At 46.6% G+C, this 20,657-nt stretch overlaps 1 protein-coding gene across 1 annotated transcript; it reads right to left on the reverse strand.

Annotated features, from left to right (window-relative positions):
* Positions 1-1,224: 1,224 nt before the first annotated feature.
* Positions 1,225-19,285, reverse strand: EIF2B5 (eukaryotic translation initiation factor 2B subunit epsilon). Its single transcript, XM_058031598.1, has 16 exons — positions 19,133-19,285; positions 17,942-18,066; positions 17,408-17,593; positions 17,142-17,319; positions 15,866-15,946; positions 15,127-15,204; positions 14,734-15,046; positions 14,058-14,203; positions 13,630-13,765; positions 13,069-13,170; positions 12,318-12,425; positions 11,342-11,432; positions 10,441-10,564; positions 5,624-5,749; positions 4,010-4,120; positions 1,225-2,939 (listed from the first exon to the last, which is right to left on the reverse strand). Exons 1-16 carry the CDS (start codon positions 19,283-19,285, stop codon positions 2,874-2,876), a joined length of 2,124 nt encoding a protein of 707 aa, XP_057887581.1. The 3' UTR covers positions 1,225-2,873.
* Between the last annotated feature and the right edge of the window lie 1,372 nt (positions 19,286-20,657).

The raw sequence follows: 20,657 nt of genomic DNA on the forward strand, positions 1-20,657 counted from the left end.
CCAAATTATTATCTTCTTTTAGAAGGATTACTATTGTTAACTGAAGTTGTAGGTTTGATAGAGGAACACCAGGTTCCATCCATCCATCCATCCATCCATCCATCCATCCATCCATCCATCCATCCATCCATCCATCCATCCATCCCTGTCATATGGGAAGGCAGACAAGTTGATTAATATAGCCTTAGGAAAATAAAGTACTTAACTGCTTACATTGCTCAGAGATGGGCAGCAATGATTCCACATTCAAAATTACTCTCAAAGGCATTTCTAGTCTTCCAAACAAAAACCCATCTTGACTGAAGCAACAACCAAAGCACCAAGCCCACCCAACATTTCAGCAATGGAATAAATGTTCCTTTAAAAAGTACAACACGTATCAGTACATAAGGATGCTGCACCATGCCAGAACTCCACCTTGGAGAGTATCAAGTGTTCTAATTTGTTTTCTTTTTGCTACTCTATTCTTGGCATCTGTAAAACTACCCCACCACACACACCACCACCGCCTGAAGGATGTGGCCATAGAGCAACATTCTCCCCTTGGATTTTAACTCTCAGGTAAAAAGCAGCTCATACCACAGAGTTGGAGCAAAGGAGGAAGGAATGTGGAAAAAACAAAAGTGGAATTGTTACTTGGCAGAAATAATCAAGAACTTCTGGCAAAAAAGAGCCATTTACAGCACTACATGTTAAATTTATTCTTAAGCCAATCTTTACCCTGTAAAAGGAAAAAATAATATTTGAGATGTCCAAGGAGATTTTAAAATTACCAAGTCTTGCAGCAGGTTTGTAAATGGTTTTTCTGTAGCTGCCTCTGCCAGTTCTCTGCCTCTGCCAGTTCTTATTTCCCAGCATCAGGAGGACACAATGCATGACGTATCAGCCAACATTCCTATAAATTCCCATAATGACAAATGATAACAGATTTCTTTGGATTTAAGGTTCATCTTTGCAACATAATTCTGTACAAAACCAAACCTCACCCACTCCAGGATTCCAAGTTCAGAAGTTTTAATGAATTATTCTCTAGCTGCAGACAGGGCTCACGAGTTCCATCAAACACTTTCACCAATGCAATGCTGTGCTGATTTCCTACCTGCCTATTGTGTGCTTAAAATCTGAGGAAAAAGCAGTGATGAGTTATTTAACTTACACATGAAGCCCTGCTCAGGCATGTAAAACTGGAGACATACAATTTCAAGTCAAAAAAAGCAAACAAGATGGTAACACCAGGATAGTTTTTATTTGCTCCCTGAATTAAATATTGGCAGATACAGAAAATTCAGATACCGACTATTTCCCCAACATTTACAAGACTGAGTTTGCAATGTCAGAAAACAAGGACATTTATGCACAATCCTGGCAACTGATAGTGTGAGTGCACAAGATGGCCCTGCCTGAACATCAGCTTTTTAGAGGCAGTATCCCTGGTTTCCAGCATCCAATGCTGTCCCCTCACTGACAATTGTGGCACCACGGAACGGCCAAGTAAATATCCTGAGTGGGCAGCTCCAGTGCATTTCCCCCTGCAAAGGATTTATTCCATGCTCCTCCTGAAGGGGCAGAGGCTAGGTCAGCACATCCAACAAATAACCCACCTATGAACACAAGCTGATGGTTGCAGTACCCTTTTCACTGTTGAGAGCAGGGAGAATGCAGCACAGTGACACTTCCAAGTAAGCTGTTCTTAAGAGCCTTGCTGCTGCCACACATTGTGAGCCAGAGGCACACTCACTCCCTGATGCCTGCCGAGCTGCTCTGCAGCTGCAGAGCCTCACAGTGGGTCTGCAGCACTTTCCCTGCTGTCTGAGGGAAGTTTCAAATAAATAAACGGCCATGAAGTAAGCAAGCTTATATAACTGAAATCATGTGGATACACAGGCTGTGTGCTGCTGAAGGAAATACCACTTGCTCCTTTTCACACTGGAGCAGAACTTAGTAACTTGCATTCTCCTCAAAGCAACCGGTGCAGTCAAAGCCCCCAGGGCAAAATACAAGTGTAGTTGGTGCAGCACGAGGAGCTAGGCACCTCTGCTCCCTTTTCATAAAAAAAAATTAGGAAACAGACACTTCTCTAAGCCTTGTCTGCTAAGCTGGGGGCACAGAAGAACGATCACATGCAGGATATGGTGATCGGTACAGCCATCAACCAACCCTGTGGGGAAGCTGAGCACACACCACCCCCAGTTCTACAGCACAGGAAACACATGGTTTTACCAACTCCACTGTGCAATTTGTGTTAGATCCTAGCATGGCAGATGGCAAGAGATTTTCCCTTTTGGAAAGATCACAGAAGTGCCTTCTAGGCTGCAAAATGCCTTGGGCGTCCTCAGACAGCTGCATCTTCTTTAGGCACAAGAACTCCTGAATTCTAGTCCTGCACTCCAGATCCTAATCCACATGCTCTTACTCACCAACCTTGCCGGTGTCTCTTCAGCAGGAGTTCCCTTAGCTCCAGAAGCAACAATGACTCCAAATACCTCAGCTGTACCACCATTCTTCCACAACCCTGATGGTTAGATCTACAGGGGCATTGTATACATCTGCATCTATTCTCTCCCTTTGTATTAGTAACAAGGACCTCCCAAAAGATAGCTTATAGTACATCATATCCAGGCTCCAGAGGGATTTTAGGTATCACCGCCTCCTGCTTTTCCCTTATTGTTTTTATACTGGGTTGCAACATAAGGTGCAAATGAGGGAGGGAGGGAAGTGGCAAAGTTGGGAACACACAACTGAATTAATGATGGGATTGTCAGTCACTTCGATGTCAGGCCCCACATCTATACACCATGCACTGGCATTGATCTTGCCCTGCCCACTTGGCCCAGAAAGGCAGTGAGAGCCTCTTCTCATGCTGAGCCACCATATCAGTCTTGGTCGCCGTCAGACGACTCCTCCTCTGCCTCCTCCAGCCACTGGATAAACTTCTGGAGCTGCAGAGAGAATGAAACATAATTGGGTAACAACTGACATCTAGGAGATCCTGGAAATGCTCAACCAATACACTGTGTGAGTGAGCATGACCACCATGCACAAGAAAGTATTTCCAGGAGAAACAGAAATGGAGGCAGTTTGAGGGAGCAAGAGACAATTAGGTGAAAAACCACTGGGATGCCACAGACAAATGCAGACTGATTAAATTCCTAAAGGAGATTCCTCCAGACAGACAATCCCTCCAACACTCAGCAAAAAGACAAAAGCTTGAGAGGTTTTCAGAGCTTCAGGGCAAAGAGATGGCAGCTGCACCTTAGCTGACATGTTAGGAAAACTCTGTTGGGGAAAAAACTTGTCCCTCAGAAACTGCTATTAAAAAGGCAGCTCATTTTACATTTTAACTGGGCTTGAACAAGCAGCTGAAAGCACTGCTGACCTATACTAATAGCTGACTTTGCAAAGGTCTTGAACAAAGTTGTTCTTTAGATGGTTTTTTCCCTCTACTTCTCTTCCAGATCCAGGGAGGAAGACTGGAACAGGGCTCAGCCAAACTGCAGCACAAAGTTCTGCCTGATGGAGGAGGGAAGTTTATATGCTCCTTGCAACAGAAGCCAAATGAAACTACTCAGTACAGCAAATGCTTAGAAATATATGTGAAGGGACTGCTGAGCCAGGAATGAAAGCTTCAAAGGAATTGCATGGGGCCAGCACACAGGGCATTGGCCTAAAGCCCATTTCAAATGGGTGTTGGCTTAGAGAAACCGTGCTGCTACTCCAGAAAGTGCTGGCCTCAGAGTGCTACAGAGAGCCCACTAGAAACAATCCTCACACTACCTCCATTCCTTATCCAAACAGGATGATTATGGCAGAATGCACAGAAACTGTTCTGGAGAACAAATCTGTGTTGATTAGTGTTCAGTGCACTGGTGTGTTTCTTGGCCTACCAAGTTATGGCAGCTGCTCCACAGAAGGTGACAGCGACACCAAACTTTACTGGAAGTTTCTTTCAGCAGCTGTTGTCTGTCTGTCTCCCCCCAGCCCAGCCTCTCCCAACACCTTTGGGACTCACCCGTTGGTTTTTACGAAGCTGCTTTCCTTTGTCAGACGTGTCCCGCAAAGAGAACCAATTGAGAATTACATCTTCTTCCAGAATTTCCAGCTGGTAAAATGTCATCAACACCTGCATCAATTAGAAAAGAGCAACAGGCTCTCTATAAACTCTTTTGGGACTAGCTCATGTCCAAGTACAAAGTTTGCACGTAATCTGTGTCTCTCAGCTCTGTCTTCACCAGAAGGCACTCAGTCTGCTTCATTTTCCTTCTACTGTTAAAAATAACCGTGATTCTCCTACCAAGCCTTATGTTCCTGACAGATATTGTGACACATAATGAGTCAAAGTTCAAGCTCCATCAGCATCAGCTCTGAGGATGCTGGGTAGGACTGAGAGCAGTGGGCAATGAGGGGTTCACAAAGGACATCAGTTCAAGACCTAAGTTCTCTTTTTAAAGCAACCCAAACACCATCCCCAAAGCAGATCCAACAAGCAACTGATGCTGGCTCACACTCAGCAGTGACATGTGCAGAGGAGCATGAACCTGTCCAGCTGTGCCCCTCCTCCTGCCAGCTCTCTCTCTGCAGTGCCTTATGGCAGGTGTCAAAGCAATTGGTCATTGCTCAGCTCAAGCCCCTGCCCTGTGAGCGAGGCCATCAGGCTTTCTCAGGGTGCCTTTGTGCTCAGGCAGAGCAGGCACTTTGCATCGGCCTCCTTGCAGCAGAGCGCTAACAAAGCTGGCTGCCAACTCCAAATATAAAGTGTCACTTCAATTCCCAGCCTCTAGGGAAACTCAGGCCCCTAGAACAATGGACACATGCCAAACAATTGCTGTAATTCAAGGACATTTTGGCTCACCAAACTGAAGGCTTTTGGCTCCAGTCCTAAGTGCTTTGCCATCAGCCAGAAGCACTGGTAGGAGAAGTTAGGATTACTCTTTTTTGAGGAATCAAGAGTTAAGCAGGCTCTAGGAGAGCTCCTCCAAAACAGACAGGGGCTTCCTGAGTTGCTGCTAAAGGAGCCTTGTAATCCAAGTCAAATGGTTTCCATGTGATAAGGCAGACAGAATGTAGGGACAAAATATTTGTAAAGGATGGTGAGGAGGAATGTATGAAAATTCTCAGAAATAGGGAGACAGATAATAAGCCACATGACTTTCCTTTAAAGCTTTCCTTTACTCCCTATTTCATAACTAGCTCAGCCTGAATAAAATTCCACTTTTATTCCCAGCTTTTGTGTTTTGCACTCCAAAGTAGGATAAACCATTTAGCATTGAGATCCCAGGGACCATGGAGAGATAAAGGAAATGAAGCTCTTCCTAGAGCGAGTCTCTGGCCTCGCCTCTTCCAGTGTCACACAACAAGGGCATCTATGTTGGAAGCTGCAAAATAATAGCTCCCCACAGGCTGCAGGCTGGTAATTAATACTCACCCTCAGCTGTGCTCCCTCAGAGGCACAGGCAGACACAGAACTATTTTTTTTTTTTTAAGAAATTGTTATAAATGGATTTTCTACACACCCCTCTCCACCGAGACTCCAAAATTCTCTCCCTTAAAGCAGAGAGGTGATGATGTAAATAGGATGCATTCCACTGTGAATCTAGCAAAAACAGATTTGGGAGAGGATACTCACTTTAGCTATCGATGTGCAGAGACTGTCATGTTCCAAGAAGAATTCCTCAATGGCACATAAGGCATTCAAGTGATCTGATGCTCGTTTTATGTAGTTCTTAAACAACGGGGTCCAGTTCTTCAACAGCTGCAGGGAGAAAACACAGAAGAGCTCCTGAGCTGAGATGGATGGGTGCACTCAGCCCCATGTCTCAGCTGTGTTACACCAAGTGACCCAGGGAAGCATTTTATGAAGCTATTCAGCTAACTACTTCAGGTATTTGACCCTCTCTGTCCATGAAACAGATAATATTGAGTCTCACATGCGAGAAGAGAACCTGGTTTTACTAAGCTTTCAGAATATCTATTAGCTTTCCTGTTTTTGCCTCTCTAGATGGAATACCAGATCATCACAATGAATGTTGTTCAATGGAGTCTGTTGTTCAAACAAAATCTCTTCACTGCAGACTGATAAGGAGAGATACCTACATGCTACTCACAGCCTCCCCCCACAGAGCAGCTGACATTTCAGTGGAATTTTCCTTCAAAGCAGAAGGACGAATAAGGAAACATAGAAAAAGATAATGCCAGGTTAATTACCAGCTGAGTAGAACTGAACAGTGAAAAACAACCACCCCTAAAACAGGAACATGTCAGAGCAGCCCCTAAGTGCAAATCACACATTTGCTGTGTGCCCAGAGGCTTGTTTGGATCCTGAAGCCTGCTGCAGGGAACGAGTGGGAAGGATAAAGGACAAGAAGTTGTTACACTATTAGTTGTTCTCTCCTCCAAGGCTTATTTTTCTTGAAGTCTTACGCTTAATGATTTTAGTGCTGCCTCTTCAAACAATATTTCTGAGTCCCCCACAGCTCTTTCCCTTGTTGTACGTATCTGGGAAATATGCAGCAGGGAGCTCTGCAAAGCAGCACAGACTGACCTGAATCTGGCATAGGAGGTAATACTTAGATCCCAATCCATAAAAATTTTAAAAGGTATCAGAACTTGGATAAGATACAAAAATTCTTCTTTGGCCACATCATGACCTGACCATCCTACAAAAGCATTGTAGGAAATTAAATCAGAGTTCCACATCTTTTTAAATGGAGTAATTCAACAGCAGGTGATCCTGGAACTACACCCCTGGCATGCCTGCACAGATACACAGGTCTGCTGTGCCTTCAGCAGAGTCTCCTTACAGAACAAATCTGGTCTGTTTTGAAGGGAAACTGCAATTCACAGGGGCTTGGGGTGTGATGAAGCTCTGAGTCACGTAAATTTGGGGTTAATCAGCATTTTACTGTCCAGGATAACTGTTAACAGGCAGCAGACCTGGGAGAGGGAGAGCTCCAGGACACACAGCAGAGCTACAACCCAGGCTATGGGGATAGTCCAGGCTGGTGTGGGCCACCAGAGACAGCCTCAGCTAGGAAACAGTAAGAGGGCTCATCTACTCTGTAGTACTGCACTCCATCACCTCTGCAGACACATCTGATCTGCAACCCTGCTGGAACTTGCATGCCTCAAGCAGAAACAAAGAAGGGGATTAGTCCAAGCAAACTCATCTGTACAGTGGTACACTGACTGGTTTGAGGAACAACAGTAACAGCACAAAATGATCCTGATCATCATGGTATGACAATAAAACAACTGAGGGTTCTGTGGCATATTTACAGGAGATACTTTAGCAAAATGCTTAATGCTAAACACTCTTCCCTCCTCTACAACCATCTCCCCATTCTTATTACTACTGGATAAGAAAGTTATCCTACTGGAAAGTTTATTCCAGGCTAAGAAATACTTTGTAATACCTTTCTATTAACACCTTTAAATCATAAGCAGGCACAAACCTAACCAGAAGCTACTGAGTTTCTGAAAGCAGGTTATTTATACAGAAAACACTCACAACCCCAGGACTCAACTCAGCGTGCCTGCTGCTGGAAAAGGGAAAGAAGAAAAAATATACCATGTCGAGTTGAGAACATGCACTGCACTGTAACTGGTGCTGGTGGGGGTAGTTAGACCACAACAGCATTTGGGCTGATCACCATAAATGGCTTCAGTGACAGCAGAAATCCATCTGGTCTCCAAATAAGCAATCCCACAGTGTGTTCACATGCACTCCATTACAGAATCCCAGTTCTGGGAAAGGTCTGTAGTTCTAGGAAAGGTCTATTTCTGCACCTTCTCTGCTTTACAACTTGCACAAGAGCTGAACGAGATCTCTGACACACATCAAACTGGATACCTCTATTTGTCAAGCCTCCATGTTTCATCTGAAAAAAATACCCATGGGCATATCCTTTACCAGATGCTTGTTTCCTAAAATTGCTGCAACACTTCAGAGCTTCATGCTCAGGGGCCAGCACTTCAGACCACATAGTGTGGTTTCAAGTCAAATCATACATCACAACTATGGCATTCCCACAATTTCCCCTCCTGAGCTGCCTGGGACTGCTCTACCATAGGTTTTATACAAGCAACCCATCTTATTTCAGCATCTCTTGGTCAGAGTTGAGCTACAAAGAGAGTGAGAAACATACAGAGGTCTGTAAGGTTCAGTAGGCTCCTGATACCCATCACTCTCAGAATGCAGGTAGCCCCATCTCACACAAAATAACATTTTTCCATAACTACTCCATCATGAGCAGCTCTCAGCTCAAACCTGCTATTGCCTGAGGCAGTTTTAGCTGCAAACTTCAGCAACAACTACTTTCATTATTTACTAACCTATTCCAAGCCCGTGCTTGGGATTTGCGGAGTGTAAATAAGAATTAGTAAATTAATGGAGTGCACTTTTTTCTAACCAGGGAATTGCAAGCTGCAAAGAAGCCACTGTTCCAGATGCTGTACAACTTCTACCTGAAGAACTGATCTTTGCAGAGCACTGCTGGTAAATACACAAAGCTGCTGTCTCAGAAGAACAGTGATGTGTGTTTAATAAGCCTTTGAAGGCTGGGTCACTACATCTATTTGAGATATATCTCACCCCAAATACTGGGTTATTGTAACAGTGACAAACACCATGAGTGCAAGTGAACACACCTGTAGCTCACCAGGACACTGTGATCATGCTGAATGCAGTGCAGAAAGCCAGCACAGCAATCCTGAACACAGTGAAGGATTCTCTAAGAAATTTCCTGGTTGTTCTTTACAAGGGAGAATCTGCAGAAAGTGGCTGCCATGATGGTCAATTGGTTTGACACCTGGCTCTATTTGATAAATCTAAGGGTAATTTTTTCATAAATGAATACAATTCCCTGCCTAGACAAATGCCACCTGCCCATGACATGACACATGGCCACTCTAAACATCACATTTTGATTATTACTACTTCTCACAAAAGGTGAGCTGAGTTGTTCTCTCTGCTGCTAAACATGAGCATTAATTTTCCTTTGATGAAAAAGATATGGACAAAGTTACCCAGAGAAACTCTTCACCTACTACCACTGTCTTCATCTTCTAGGGGTTTGGGGCAATTGCACAAAACTTCATGCATTTATATGCTTAATCCCAGACTAGAACATCTTCTGACTGAGTGCTGCAGTGAAATTCTCCTTTCCCACTCATGCTACAGTTAAGAGCCTAATCTGAGAGACCAAGAGATGTCATATCCCAGCTGGGATTAAAAAACCCCATCCTATATAGCTACGAATTCCACACAAGCTGTTGTCTAGATGAACTGCTTTCCACTCAGAATCTAACACCTGCTCCAACATCTTCTTCAGTCCTCCTCCTTCAATTCTCTTTTTCAAGGACAGGACATGCTATTCAAGAAAACAGTCTGGAAAAATGAACAAAAGCAAGCAGAATTTAAACAGAGTGAGCAGCAAAACCTCACTAAGCCATCTGAAGAACAGATCAGTTTACATGGATGTTTTCTGCAGAAGGCATCTCCACATGTCCAAGAGGTAAGTTAAGTAGCATGCTTACACCTACACAAAGGAGAATTAGTTTTCCACCCTTTCCCATCAATTGAAAGCACATACTTCCTCAGAGAAAGGCTTATGAGGAAGTCTAGTGTTCCTCTCAATCTCCTAAAAAAAAAGTAGTCCTAAAAAAAATGAAGTAGTCTGTCCCAAACATGTGTCAGACCTATTCATTCTGAAAGAACATTTTCAGAATCTGTAGTTTGCAAAGTCAAATACATAAATGGACTGTAACAAGGAGACAAAGATACTACAATGACTTCAGCTTGGGTGAACAAAACCATTAAGAGAAGACTATCTGCTTTTTAAAACAGGTCCTACCCTATTTTTTCTGCCATAAGGCAGGAAATTGAAATTGGTACACCCAACTATACAACCCACGTCCCTAGCAATAAAGCAGAACTTTATCTTTGCACAAAGACAACAATACCGTGCCTTGGCATTTGGCTGGAAAAAAAATTGGCACCAATTATGGTATGCAGTAAAATAAGACCTTGGAAAGGATCCCATTGGGAGAGGAGTGCTCCCCATTGCCCCAGGGACAGGACTTGAGATGGATTGGAACTGGGTTGCTGGAATTCAAGCCTGTAAAGACATCTCTAACAGACCTCCTCTTTTCTCTTTTACAAATTATGCACTTCTACTGTGTCACACAGGCAACAGAAACAACCACAGGTACTGAACTAGAGCTCCCACACCTACAGTCTCAGCTGAGCTCTGTCAAACAGGAACAACAGTTTCAGTTCATTTTTATTTCTATAGAAGACAAAGAGGCTCATGAACTCAAGGAGTTCAAGTGGCTCCAGGGTTAAACAAAAGGGATTTCTCAGGCAGGAACTACCTAGGGCACACAGAAAGACTGTTACACACTAGGAGACAAGCCCAAAGAAGAGTCAGATGGAGTAGGACTCACAGGAAGTAATGCTGAGAAATAGTTCTGGGAGTCCAGGTTTGCATCCAGCTGCTGCAGTGGGAACTCCAGGATCACTTTACTGAGCACCTGCATCATCTCCTTCAGGCTAATGTTATATGCATACCTAAAATGAAAAAGGCAACATTTCAACATTTCACACTGTCTGATCTCTGCAGACTGTGGCTATTCACAGAGATAGAGTAGAAAATCTGATTTTCATATTCTTATTTGTTTATTTGGTTTTCCAAATATTCAGATAATAAAATCACTTTGTATTGCATCAGACTCTGCATAAGGCCATAAGTCCTGAAAATCTGTTATCACAATTGGAAGAAGCTGCTGCAGGGACAGCACCCTCATATTTAGCAGAGTGCTGTAGGAATGCCCTTGCACAAAAGCAAGCACACAGGTTTGGATTTGAGAAACACTAAATACAAGGCACTCTAAATATGTGTTGTAGACTTGCTGCTGTAAAAATACTTTGCACAAGTCACACGACAGCACAGCCCCAGCTGCAGGCAGCTGGCTGAATGCTGCAATGCCCAGAGCAACAGACCCTGCATGAACTTCCAGGCAGTCGTGCCAAGAACTGGCCTTTTCTCTTCAGTGCACAGTTATTCAGCAGCAATTCAATCTCTTGTTACAGAGAGGGGGCAGGAAAAGCCTAATCACCAAGGATGCTAGAGGTGCAGCTGGTGCTCCCCATCAACTCCTGCTGTCATTCAGTCATGATGTCTAAGCTGCATTTCTCATGCTCCTTACTGATAAAATGTCTAACAATGGGAATTCACGTGGTTTCTCCTCTTCTTTTGACATGCCTGCTGTCAATCCCAACTGTTCAGCATAAGGGACAATACCCCTAAGGACACCCCAAGGATCCCTAAGGACATCCCCAACTCACTTGAGGGAGTTGATTTCCAGGACCAGGTTGTCACAGGAAATGTTTTCTTCTTCACCCCTTTGTAACGTACCCAGAACCTCGTTCTGGAAAACTAATGAAAGAAAGGACAGGCAGTTAGACACAAGGGAAAAGCACAGATTTCCAAACTGCTCATTACTGAAGGAATGATGCCCTTCACAAAAAAGGCATTCTGACACAGATGTTTATTTGTTCTCTGTACAGTGACACAAACCCACAGCAACTATACTTATAAATAGTGGGATATAATTCAAACAAAGGAAACCACCTACGACATGTCACTGATCTATCCACAGAAACCAGTACAAAGCTATTTACCTCTGCAGCCTTTTAGAGCAGTTTCTATTATACTTTCACAATCTAGCCTTTCCTACTCAGACAAACCTCACTTCCCATAACTGAAAGTATTAATTCAAATCTAAAATTTATTGATTTATTTCCTTTGAGGCGATATTCCAACATGAGAGAGTTTTTGGGTTTTTCCAATTTGGCCTGAACCTCTTTCAAATCTAGGTAAGCTTAACACAACAAAACAGAAAACCAAAACATCTCTGCCTAAAGAGGAAACTCCTACAAGGACATTTACTTCTCCAGAGTGATTACAGTACTAAGCTGTCCATACAGAGAAACTCTAGTGGACCTTCCATAGTCTCTAAAATTGGGCAATGACACTGCCATTTAAACAGAAAACTCAGGGAGGTTCTTTCATGAAGGTCCAGTGATGAGGAATGAGGAAGATGGAGACTGTTTGCTAATTTCTTATCCTTGACTGCTCTGGGTTAACCCAGCAGTGATACAGGGAATATTAATGAACTCTGTAGAAAATGCAGGAAGTGAGATCAGGAAACAACATATCACAGAGGTGCACAAATTTTCCAATACATCCAGAGAAGGTAGCACAAACCTCACACACTGCAGTATCTACAGAATCACTGTACTTCTTCAGAGGCCATCTCACCTTTGATGTCATCCAGCTGAGGGGAAGCTGCCTGACTGTCTGGCTCCTCAGAGCCCATGCTCAGGTCACTGTCAGATTCACTCTCTTCCTCTGAGGGCATAGCTGGGCCTGAGGAAGGACAAGATGCAGCATTCAGCGCTCAAAAGCTGCAACCATCATATGCCATGAGGAGCCAGGTGTCCCAGGGACTTCCCAACCAAGTCAGCAACTATCTGTCCTTGCAAGGAAGCTTCTATTTACAGGCCCAGATGATTAGATTTGCTGCAGAGGGAACACTACAGCTGGCACGAGGATAATGGGATTTTTGGGAGTCTGCAGGCAGACAACAAAGGACACGGACAGAAGGAACTGCATTTTGTGCAGAATGCTGAGTCACAATGGAGCAATGTCAGCAGACACTGCCACTGGCAGGAAGAAAGCCAGCAGCACCTGGAATAGCCAAAGCATATCCCCATCTGAGGGAGGGGCTGGTGCCCCATGGTGCAGCATTGCCAGCACAGACAGCTCTGTGTGTTGGTGCAAGGCAAATATCTAACAAACACCTTCCACAGAGCACAGGTAGAGAGAATCTGGTCCACGACCTGCTTTTAACTCTCACCTTCCCTGCACACATAGCTGTTATCTGGAGCCAGTCTGCTTCACAAAGCCCAGGTCTTCCTCTAGACACAATCACCAGCATCCCACTTGGCTGGTTTCCCCAACACACACCTGTCTGCTCAGCCCCAGGTGACCACACTAAACTTCTCCTCACCCCATAGGCTTTGCCTCTGCTCTTCTTCATCCTCTTCATTCTTGTCATCTGCTTTCCAGAGATAGCCTCTGCCCTCTGAGCCTACATCCTTTTTATTGTAACCTGGAAAAGAATCAGCAATCAGAGTGTGGATGTAGCAGATACCTGCTTACAGGCAAAGATGAAATAGACTGTATAACCTGCATGTTACTGCCCCTGCAGAACCTTCATCAAGAGGGAGCTGGGACTCCTGCAGATGCACATGGATTTCAGCTTTCATTTCCTCACATGCCTTGACAAGTGACTTACTCCTTCTTACAGCAGCAACATTTGGCAGACCATGTTTAGATCCCTTGACAAACCCACACTGTAGCAACAGCACTTCACAAGGACAAAGCCCTTGGACTCAGCTGAGTATCCTTGCTTGCCCTGATGAAAACCCAAAGGTTCCAGGCTGAATGCAGCTCTAAGCTCCACCCTGGCACTGCAGTGACTGGAATGGTGCTGGTAAAGACCCCAAAAGATCATGGAAGACAAATCCTTCTGCACAGCTTTAGTGCATGGAGACAGAGACTCTCATACCTTTCAGTTTCACTTTGCTCTCCTTGTTCACACCAGAATCATCACTGAACTGGTCATCATCCTCTTCCTCCTCATCTGGGGGGTGCAGAGAGATCACTGTTCCCTCAGGCAGGGTGATGCCAGGACCTACTACTACCTGAAAATATGTGAAACACATCTTAATAACAAACACTGTGACTGCCCCTTTGTACCTCCACCAGCAGCTGCAGACAAGCTGTCACTAATAAGTGTAACTGAAGACACCAGCACTGCCACTTTCCTTATTATACTGCCCCAGCCAAGCAGAGGGAAGAAAAGGGTGGGAGCAGTAGCACAATCTCCACCTCTGCAAAAAGGCTTGGGGCAGCCCTGTGTTCTGGAATAGTACAGTGTAAGATAAGTGACCTGCCAGGAGGGGCAGAAAGCAGAACAGACATAAATCAGCTCACCTGAGAAGAGAGCACACAGCGGGGCTTTAGCTTTACTTTCTCCTTCACTTCAGCCTCATCACAGATAACAGAATGGTGGATCTCCACATTATCTGCTATGTGCACTCGGTCCCACAGAACAGCTCCATCCAAAGTCACTTTATCACCTGTTACACGCCACCAAGTACAAATATGTTGAGGAAGGCTGTCTGGTGCTCTCTGACACTGCTGAGTCTTACTGGCTTACTTAAGCCTTACATCATACTGACTCCCAACCCGCATGATGGATGTTAGATGATAGGGGAAGAAACAGCTCATGAAAATGGGGACAGATGTCCCTCATTTGCAGGATGGTGGTGGTTGATAACTCTAGATCAGTAAAGGTCATGCATTCTCTGCTGCTGAAACAACTAATTTGCATGAAGTACTTTCCAGCTTTATTATGGTACCCTGGAAACTTTAATCTATTTCCTCTGCTGGAAAACCAAGCTTTTCTCTTTTCTCCCCATTAGCAATCAATCAGTACCCACCTATCAGTGCAAAACGCACTTTAAAAACTGAATTCCAGCAAATGTGTGCCCTGGCCTGGCACGGCTGGCACATGCCCAACTCCTGCACTCACCTATCCTGCAGTGAATTCTAGCAAATGTGTGCCCTGGCCTGGCACGGCTGGCACATGCCCCACTCCTGCACTCACCTATCCTGCAGTTCTGCCCAATAACGCTGTTGGTGATGGAGCAGTTGCTGCCAATGACCGTTCCCTGCCCGATGAGGACGTTCTCCTCCAGCACGCTGCCATGGCCGAGGCTCACATCCACCCCTCGGTAAATGTTGTGTTTAGAGTGGGTGTAACTCTGGTTCTTGTCATCAGTGAAGTTCATCTCTGGAGTGAGAGGATAAACCCAGCGCCGGATGATGTCAGAGCACACAGCCTCGTACATCAGCAGGTTGCATATATGAGCACCATACTCTTCTGTTGTTACATGCATATGGATCTGGTTCCCCAGGACCTGGCAGACAGGCAGAGGCAAATCAGAGGGTTCTCTAAGGCAAAGTAACAGGATCTCCCTTGTAACAACCCTCTCCTTACCTCCTCATTCACCAACAGGCCACGCACAAAGTCATCCCGTGTCTGGTAGTCAAAGTTGTCTGTGAACAGTTCAGCCACCTGCCAGGAGTAAAGTACATGGAAATACTATAGTTAGAGCCAAGTTATACAATATAGGAAAGTGATGGTCTTGCCTTGAATAAAGCTGTGACTCCTTCTGCTAGGAATATTGACCCTCCCATCTCCTCCCCCTACTACTCCTGCAGAATCAATTAACAGATTCTGATTTCAAAAGTGGCAAGACATTGCTTTAGCATTTCCAAGCAGTTTTCCCAGCCTCACTTTGTAGTTTCACCCCCAAAGGAAGGCTGCATACAAACTTTATCTATGTTAGCGAGCCTTAGCTAGAATAACCCTGCATGTTACCCTAACATGGTACCAGCTTAAAAGTACTGACACTTCTCCACAGCACAGCCACCACTACTGCTCCACAGATGTTATTATATCCAAAGGGAAATAACTTATTTCTGAAATAGTTTCATTCTGCACCAAACCAGCCAGTCTCTGGATGCACCCACCATGTAGTTCTGTCTGGGCTTGAGCAGTGGATGCCAGAAACAGACTGACCCCCCATGTGTTCCACCACATGGTCACCCAGGCCATCAGCTCAGCCAGTTCTGTTTCCCAAACCTGGTACTCACACCACACACACCCTGCACATCAGCAGTACCAAGGGAGCAGTACAGACTGGATTTGGGACCCTTGGAAGGGCAGGGCTCACCTGTGGAGAGCAGATGCTGATATGACAATCCAGCAAGTCATGGCGCACCTCAACGTTCTCAATAGAGTTCTGGAACAGACTCTGAAAGAGGAAAAAATTCAGGTGACCTGAGTGCCTCATGCAGTATCAAACTCCAAAAGCCTTCTATAAGCCAGGGGCAGTATTGACTGAGTTATTAAACTAGCTGAAATTGTAGATTTCTCTGAGGATCAGAGAAATCTACAATCTGCACTAGACCCAATCTTAGCAGGCACAGACTGACCACACAAAGAGCTGAGTGTCAGCCAGCAGAGACTGCCCCTGCTCCTACACAGTGCAGGTCTCCCAGAAACACCTTGTACTTCCAACAATCACTTTTGATGAGGTTCCTTACCTCTAGGAGTCTCTGGGAGCTACAACTGTAGAAAAAAACACTGATAAATCCAAATACAATTTTTACAGCTGGAGGTCAGTTTTGTATTGTTGCATTTTGTTTCTTCTGGCTTTTCCTTTTTTGTTTTCCATGGTGGTTTGTACTTCCATTTGAAAACATGAAATAACCTCCTGATTACTGATGTGGGAATGAGAATATTATACAATCACAGCCTTAGTTATGAGTTGAAGAAAGAATCTGGTCCATCTGTCTCATGGAGAAAGTGCCTTCACAGACATTTACAGAGCATTTACTACATTATTAGGTGAACAAATAGGCAAAAGGTGGTGTAATTCCACCCCATGTCAGGCTCAACAACACTTCAAAAAGGAAAGGATTGTTAAACACTGCAATGGACTGCCCAGGGAGGTGCTGGTGTCCCACTCTTGGAGGTGTTCAAGAAATGACTGGATGTGCCATGGTCTAGTTGATAATGTGGTGATCAAAGGCTGGACTCTGATCTCAGAGCTCTTTTCCAACCTAAATGTTTTGGTAAAAATGGTCTATGTATGGTAGTGGTATATGCACCCCAAACTGGGAGTCTCTGCGATATCACAAATCATCTCTCTCCCTTGTTTTATATCATGGCAAGGAAATAAAGGTCAAAACCTGAACTCTGAGAAATCATCTGCCTCATGCTCAAACTGGAATGAGGCACAAACATGCGTGTCCCAGCATGATTTCACCAAGCCTCAAATAAAGATCAAGGGGGAAAAAAGCCATTTACCCCCATTTACTTCCTATCATCTGCTCCTCCAGGAGGAGCAGCTAGGACAGCTCCCCAGCCCTCACTCAGGGAGGATCTCCCTGGGTGGGCTGCCTCACTACCACAGCCCCTTTCCACCTGCCAGGCTCCAGACGCACCATAGGAAAGCGGAACCGCTTCAGCCCCTGCGTTCTCTGGTAGTGAAGGACACGGTTTGTGGCACTGTCCATAGCAATAACAATGTCATCCTCCTTGCACCTGGCATGGTGGCCAGGCGAGGACTCCTTGAATATCATCGTCATCACAGACACATTCTTTTCCATCTTACGACGCAACCTGAAAAAGGAGGGCACAGCTATGAGAACACTCCTCAGGGAGCTACTCCCGCAGCACACCAGGCAACATTCACTCTTCCAGCACCTACTTGTGCTCCTCCAGGGCTTTGGATATATTGAAGTTGGACACCACGTCGCCAGTGACCAGGATGAAGTCGGAACGCACGAGGGACTTGGCGTCCACGTCGCGCAGCACGTCCCCAAGGGAGCGGTACAGGTCCGAGGTGACAAAGCGCACCTTGTTGGGAGACGTGTGCCGGCACCACTTGGATTTTCTGGAAGAAGGGAAAAAACCCATCAGGAAGGCATAAAGAGGCTGTTCCCACAGACACACTAGGACACAGTGTCCCCAGTGAGTGCCACACCTATAAGGGAGTGCTGTGACAGTGAGCCTGCTATTGCCAGGCTCAGGTACGCTCAGAAGGGGAACTGAGGAGCAGTCCCACAACACTCAACCCTTCTAACACTGCAGCAGGGACAGTCCTTTCTGAGATATGCTGGGAGACCACTGCTGAAAGGGTGTCTCTTACAGTTTTCATATGAATCAGTGAGACCTCTGAGGCTTGTTGGAGGGCAGACAAATACGTTCCATGATAAAACTGGAAAGAGTAAGAGATTCTTACTGCAAATGCTCTTTTATCTCAGCTGACTTCCAACAGCAGAAAACAAAGGTTTCTTCCACTCCTGTTGCTGTTAGGAACTCCAAGGTATAATCAATCATGGCCACATTTGCCATAGGTAAAAGAGCCTGAAAAAAAACCAAAACACCATAGAGATAGTTGAACAAACACTCAGTACCCCAACATCAGAAACAGCCCCTTCCAGCTTGGGGATATAATGTTCAGAAACATAACACAAGTAACTGCCCCACCAGGTTTTATAAAAATCTTTTGGAGTTGATCTAAACAGTAAGAGCTAATTTGTGATCTTCTAGGGGCAGATCCTCAGTTCAGAAAGGAAGGCATACAAAATGAAGTTATCACTGAAAACTGTTCAAGAAGACTCAGATAAATGACAGAGACTGGAAAAGTGCTGATTCCCTGACTCAGGCTTCAACTGCTTCAAGAAAAACCTGTCAGACATGAATGATGAAGCCATAGTAATATGAGTGTCCAGAATTAAACAAGGGGAACAAACCCCCAACCTAAAGTGAAGTGAGTACCCTCTTGACTTGAGATTCAACTCATACTTATTAAACTGAATTACTGAGTCACACCTGAGTGATGGCATACCATTCCTCAATTCATTTTTCGTGCTGTTTCATTTCAGGCCTGAGCTCGCGTGTATAATTACAAGCACCACCAACACTTAATCAGCAAATAAGGTGAGACAATTATTTAGACCTAAAGTCTCCAGAAGCCTTTTATGTTCTTTTAACACACAGCCTTTTGAGATGGATAATTAAAGCACTACCCCCATCCATTTTTCTGGCCATATTCTTTCACTCATTACAGCTGGCAAGGGCCAAGATTTCGTTTCTTTCCTTTATCAGAAACAAGCCTGTCCAAACCCGCTGCCGGTCCCGCACCAGCCGCAGACCAGGAGCCGGTAGCGCAGCTCCCACGCCATATGGAAAAGCGGAGAGCCCGACACAGCAGCGATCGATCCTCGCCTCCTCCCCTGCGGGGGACACGAACTCCTGCGGCCGAGAGCTGCCGGAGCGCAGGAGCGCGGGAGAAGCCTCTCCCCCTCCCGACCCAGCCTCTCGCCAGACCCCTGCGCGCCCCGGTCTCCCGAGGACAGTGCACACCGGACAGGCGGCCCCGGAGGCACCGGCGCGGCGCAGGCAGAAGCACCCAGAGGGAATTTCTCACCCGCGGCCGGTCCTTGGAAATCGGGAAAAAGCGGCGGTTGAAGCTGTCGGCGACCAGCACGGCCTGGAGCGGCGGCGGCGGCTCCTCCTGCGGGTCGGGGCCGCGGGCGGACCCCCCGCCCGCCCCGCGCCGCGCGGTACCGCGGGCCGCCATCGCCGCACGCGGCCGCCGCCGCTTCCGCTTCCGCTCGCGACGGGAGCGGCAACGGGCGCCCGGCGGGGACACAACAGCGCGGGGCGGCGCGTCCCGGCGGGAGCGGGGCGGGAGCGGGGCGGGAACGGGGCGGGAGCGGGGCGAGAACTGCTCTGCCTCCCGATCATGTCCTTCGTCCCGGCATCACCTCCGTAGCGAAGGTCCGCCGTGGCACAGCCTGAGGAGCGGGGAGAGGCGTTTCATCGCCGTCCCCCGAGTAGGGAGCGGAGGTAGAGCAGCGCAGCTCCCCGCCATGGCGGGGCACGGTCGGGACTCGGCCTGGGGGAGGCCTGGATGTCCCCATAGACAGCCCCAGGTGGTCTCGGGGATGTGTGTAGTACTTTGATGTGACCCTGGTGGTGTCTGGTTTTGGGAACAGTGAAGTTTTCTGATACACTTCCTAGCAGCTACGTGTTTGTGCTGCGTTCCTAAATGCCCAGACACTTCTCCTGCAAAGGACAGCCTTGATGTGAAGCAGCCCGTCAGCGCACAGCTCACCCCTGCCATCAAAGCTGTCCCCAAAACCCGCAGCCCCTGAGGGACCCCTCGGAGCCCGCTCAGAGACCTTTCCACAGTGGATGGGATGAAAGGAGATGTGGTTTCTGAGGGTGGGGGCGGCATTTTTCTTCCCCTAAGCTCGGTGAAGCAGCTGGGATGCTGCAGTGCTGTCTGTCCCCCTGCTCGGACACTGTCACTTCCACGGATTCCCGATCCCCTGCAGCCATTCCTGCCCCAGCCCAGACTCCATCCTCACACAGCTCTGATTGTGCTTCAGTACTGTCCTGGTCCTCAGAAGGGGATGTACAGCCCTCAGCACAGAAAACCTGCCCTCAGCTGGGCCCTCTGCTGCCTTTCCCTGTCGCCCGTCCCAGGGCTGCAGGACTCGCCTGGCACAGTCCACACACCACCGTCACCTGCTCGTCTGTCACCGAGGAAAAGCTATGTGGTAACCCTACATTCAAATCCAGGAAAACAGGCTGAAATACTTCCCTAGGGAGCTCCTAGCTGGATGGCAGCAGAATGGCTGTGGAGAGCCCTGAGCCTGGCAGCAGGACAGCCCTTTCCAGTGCTGGCTGCTGCAGGACCTGGTGCTCGCTGCCTTGCCCCGTTGTCACATTTCTGCCCCTCTCCACATGGGACAGGCAGTCACAGCCCCTGCTCTGTCACCTCACCAGCCTCTCTTGGTGCCCCTTGGTCCCCACAAACTGACCCACTGTGACACCCTGCTCTGGTCCTCACTGCTGTCATCTGCTACTGGGTGACAAGCCAAAGACTCAAAGAGTCTCAAATTCAATTGTGGTCTGAGAGAAACACAGGGCATTTGCAGCCCCAC

Source organism: Melospiza georgiana, chromosome 10 (assembly GCF_028018845.1).
Source record: "Melospiza georgiana isolate bMelGeo1 chromosome 10, bMelGeo1.pri, whole genome shotgun sequence".
Classification (NCBI taxonomy): Eukaryota; Metazoa; Chordata; class Aves; order Passeriformes; family Passerellidae; genus Melospiza; species Melospiza georgiana.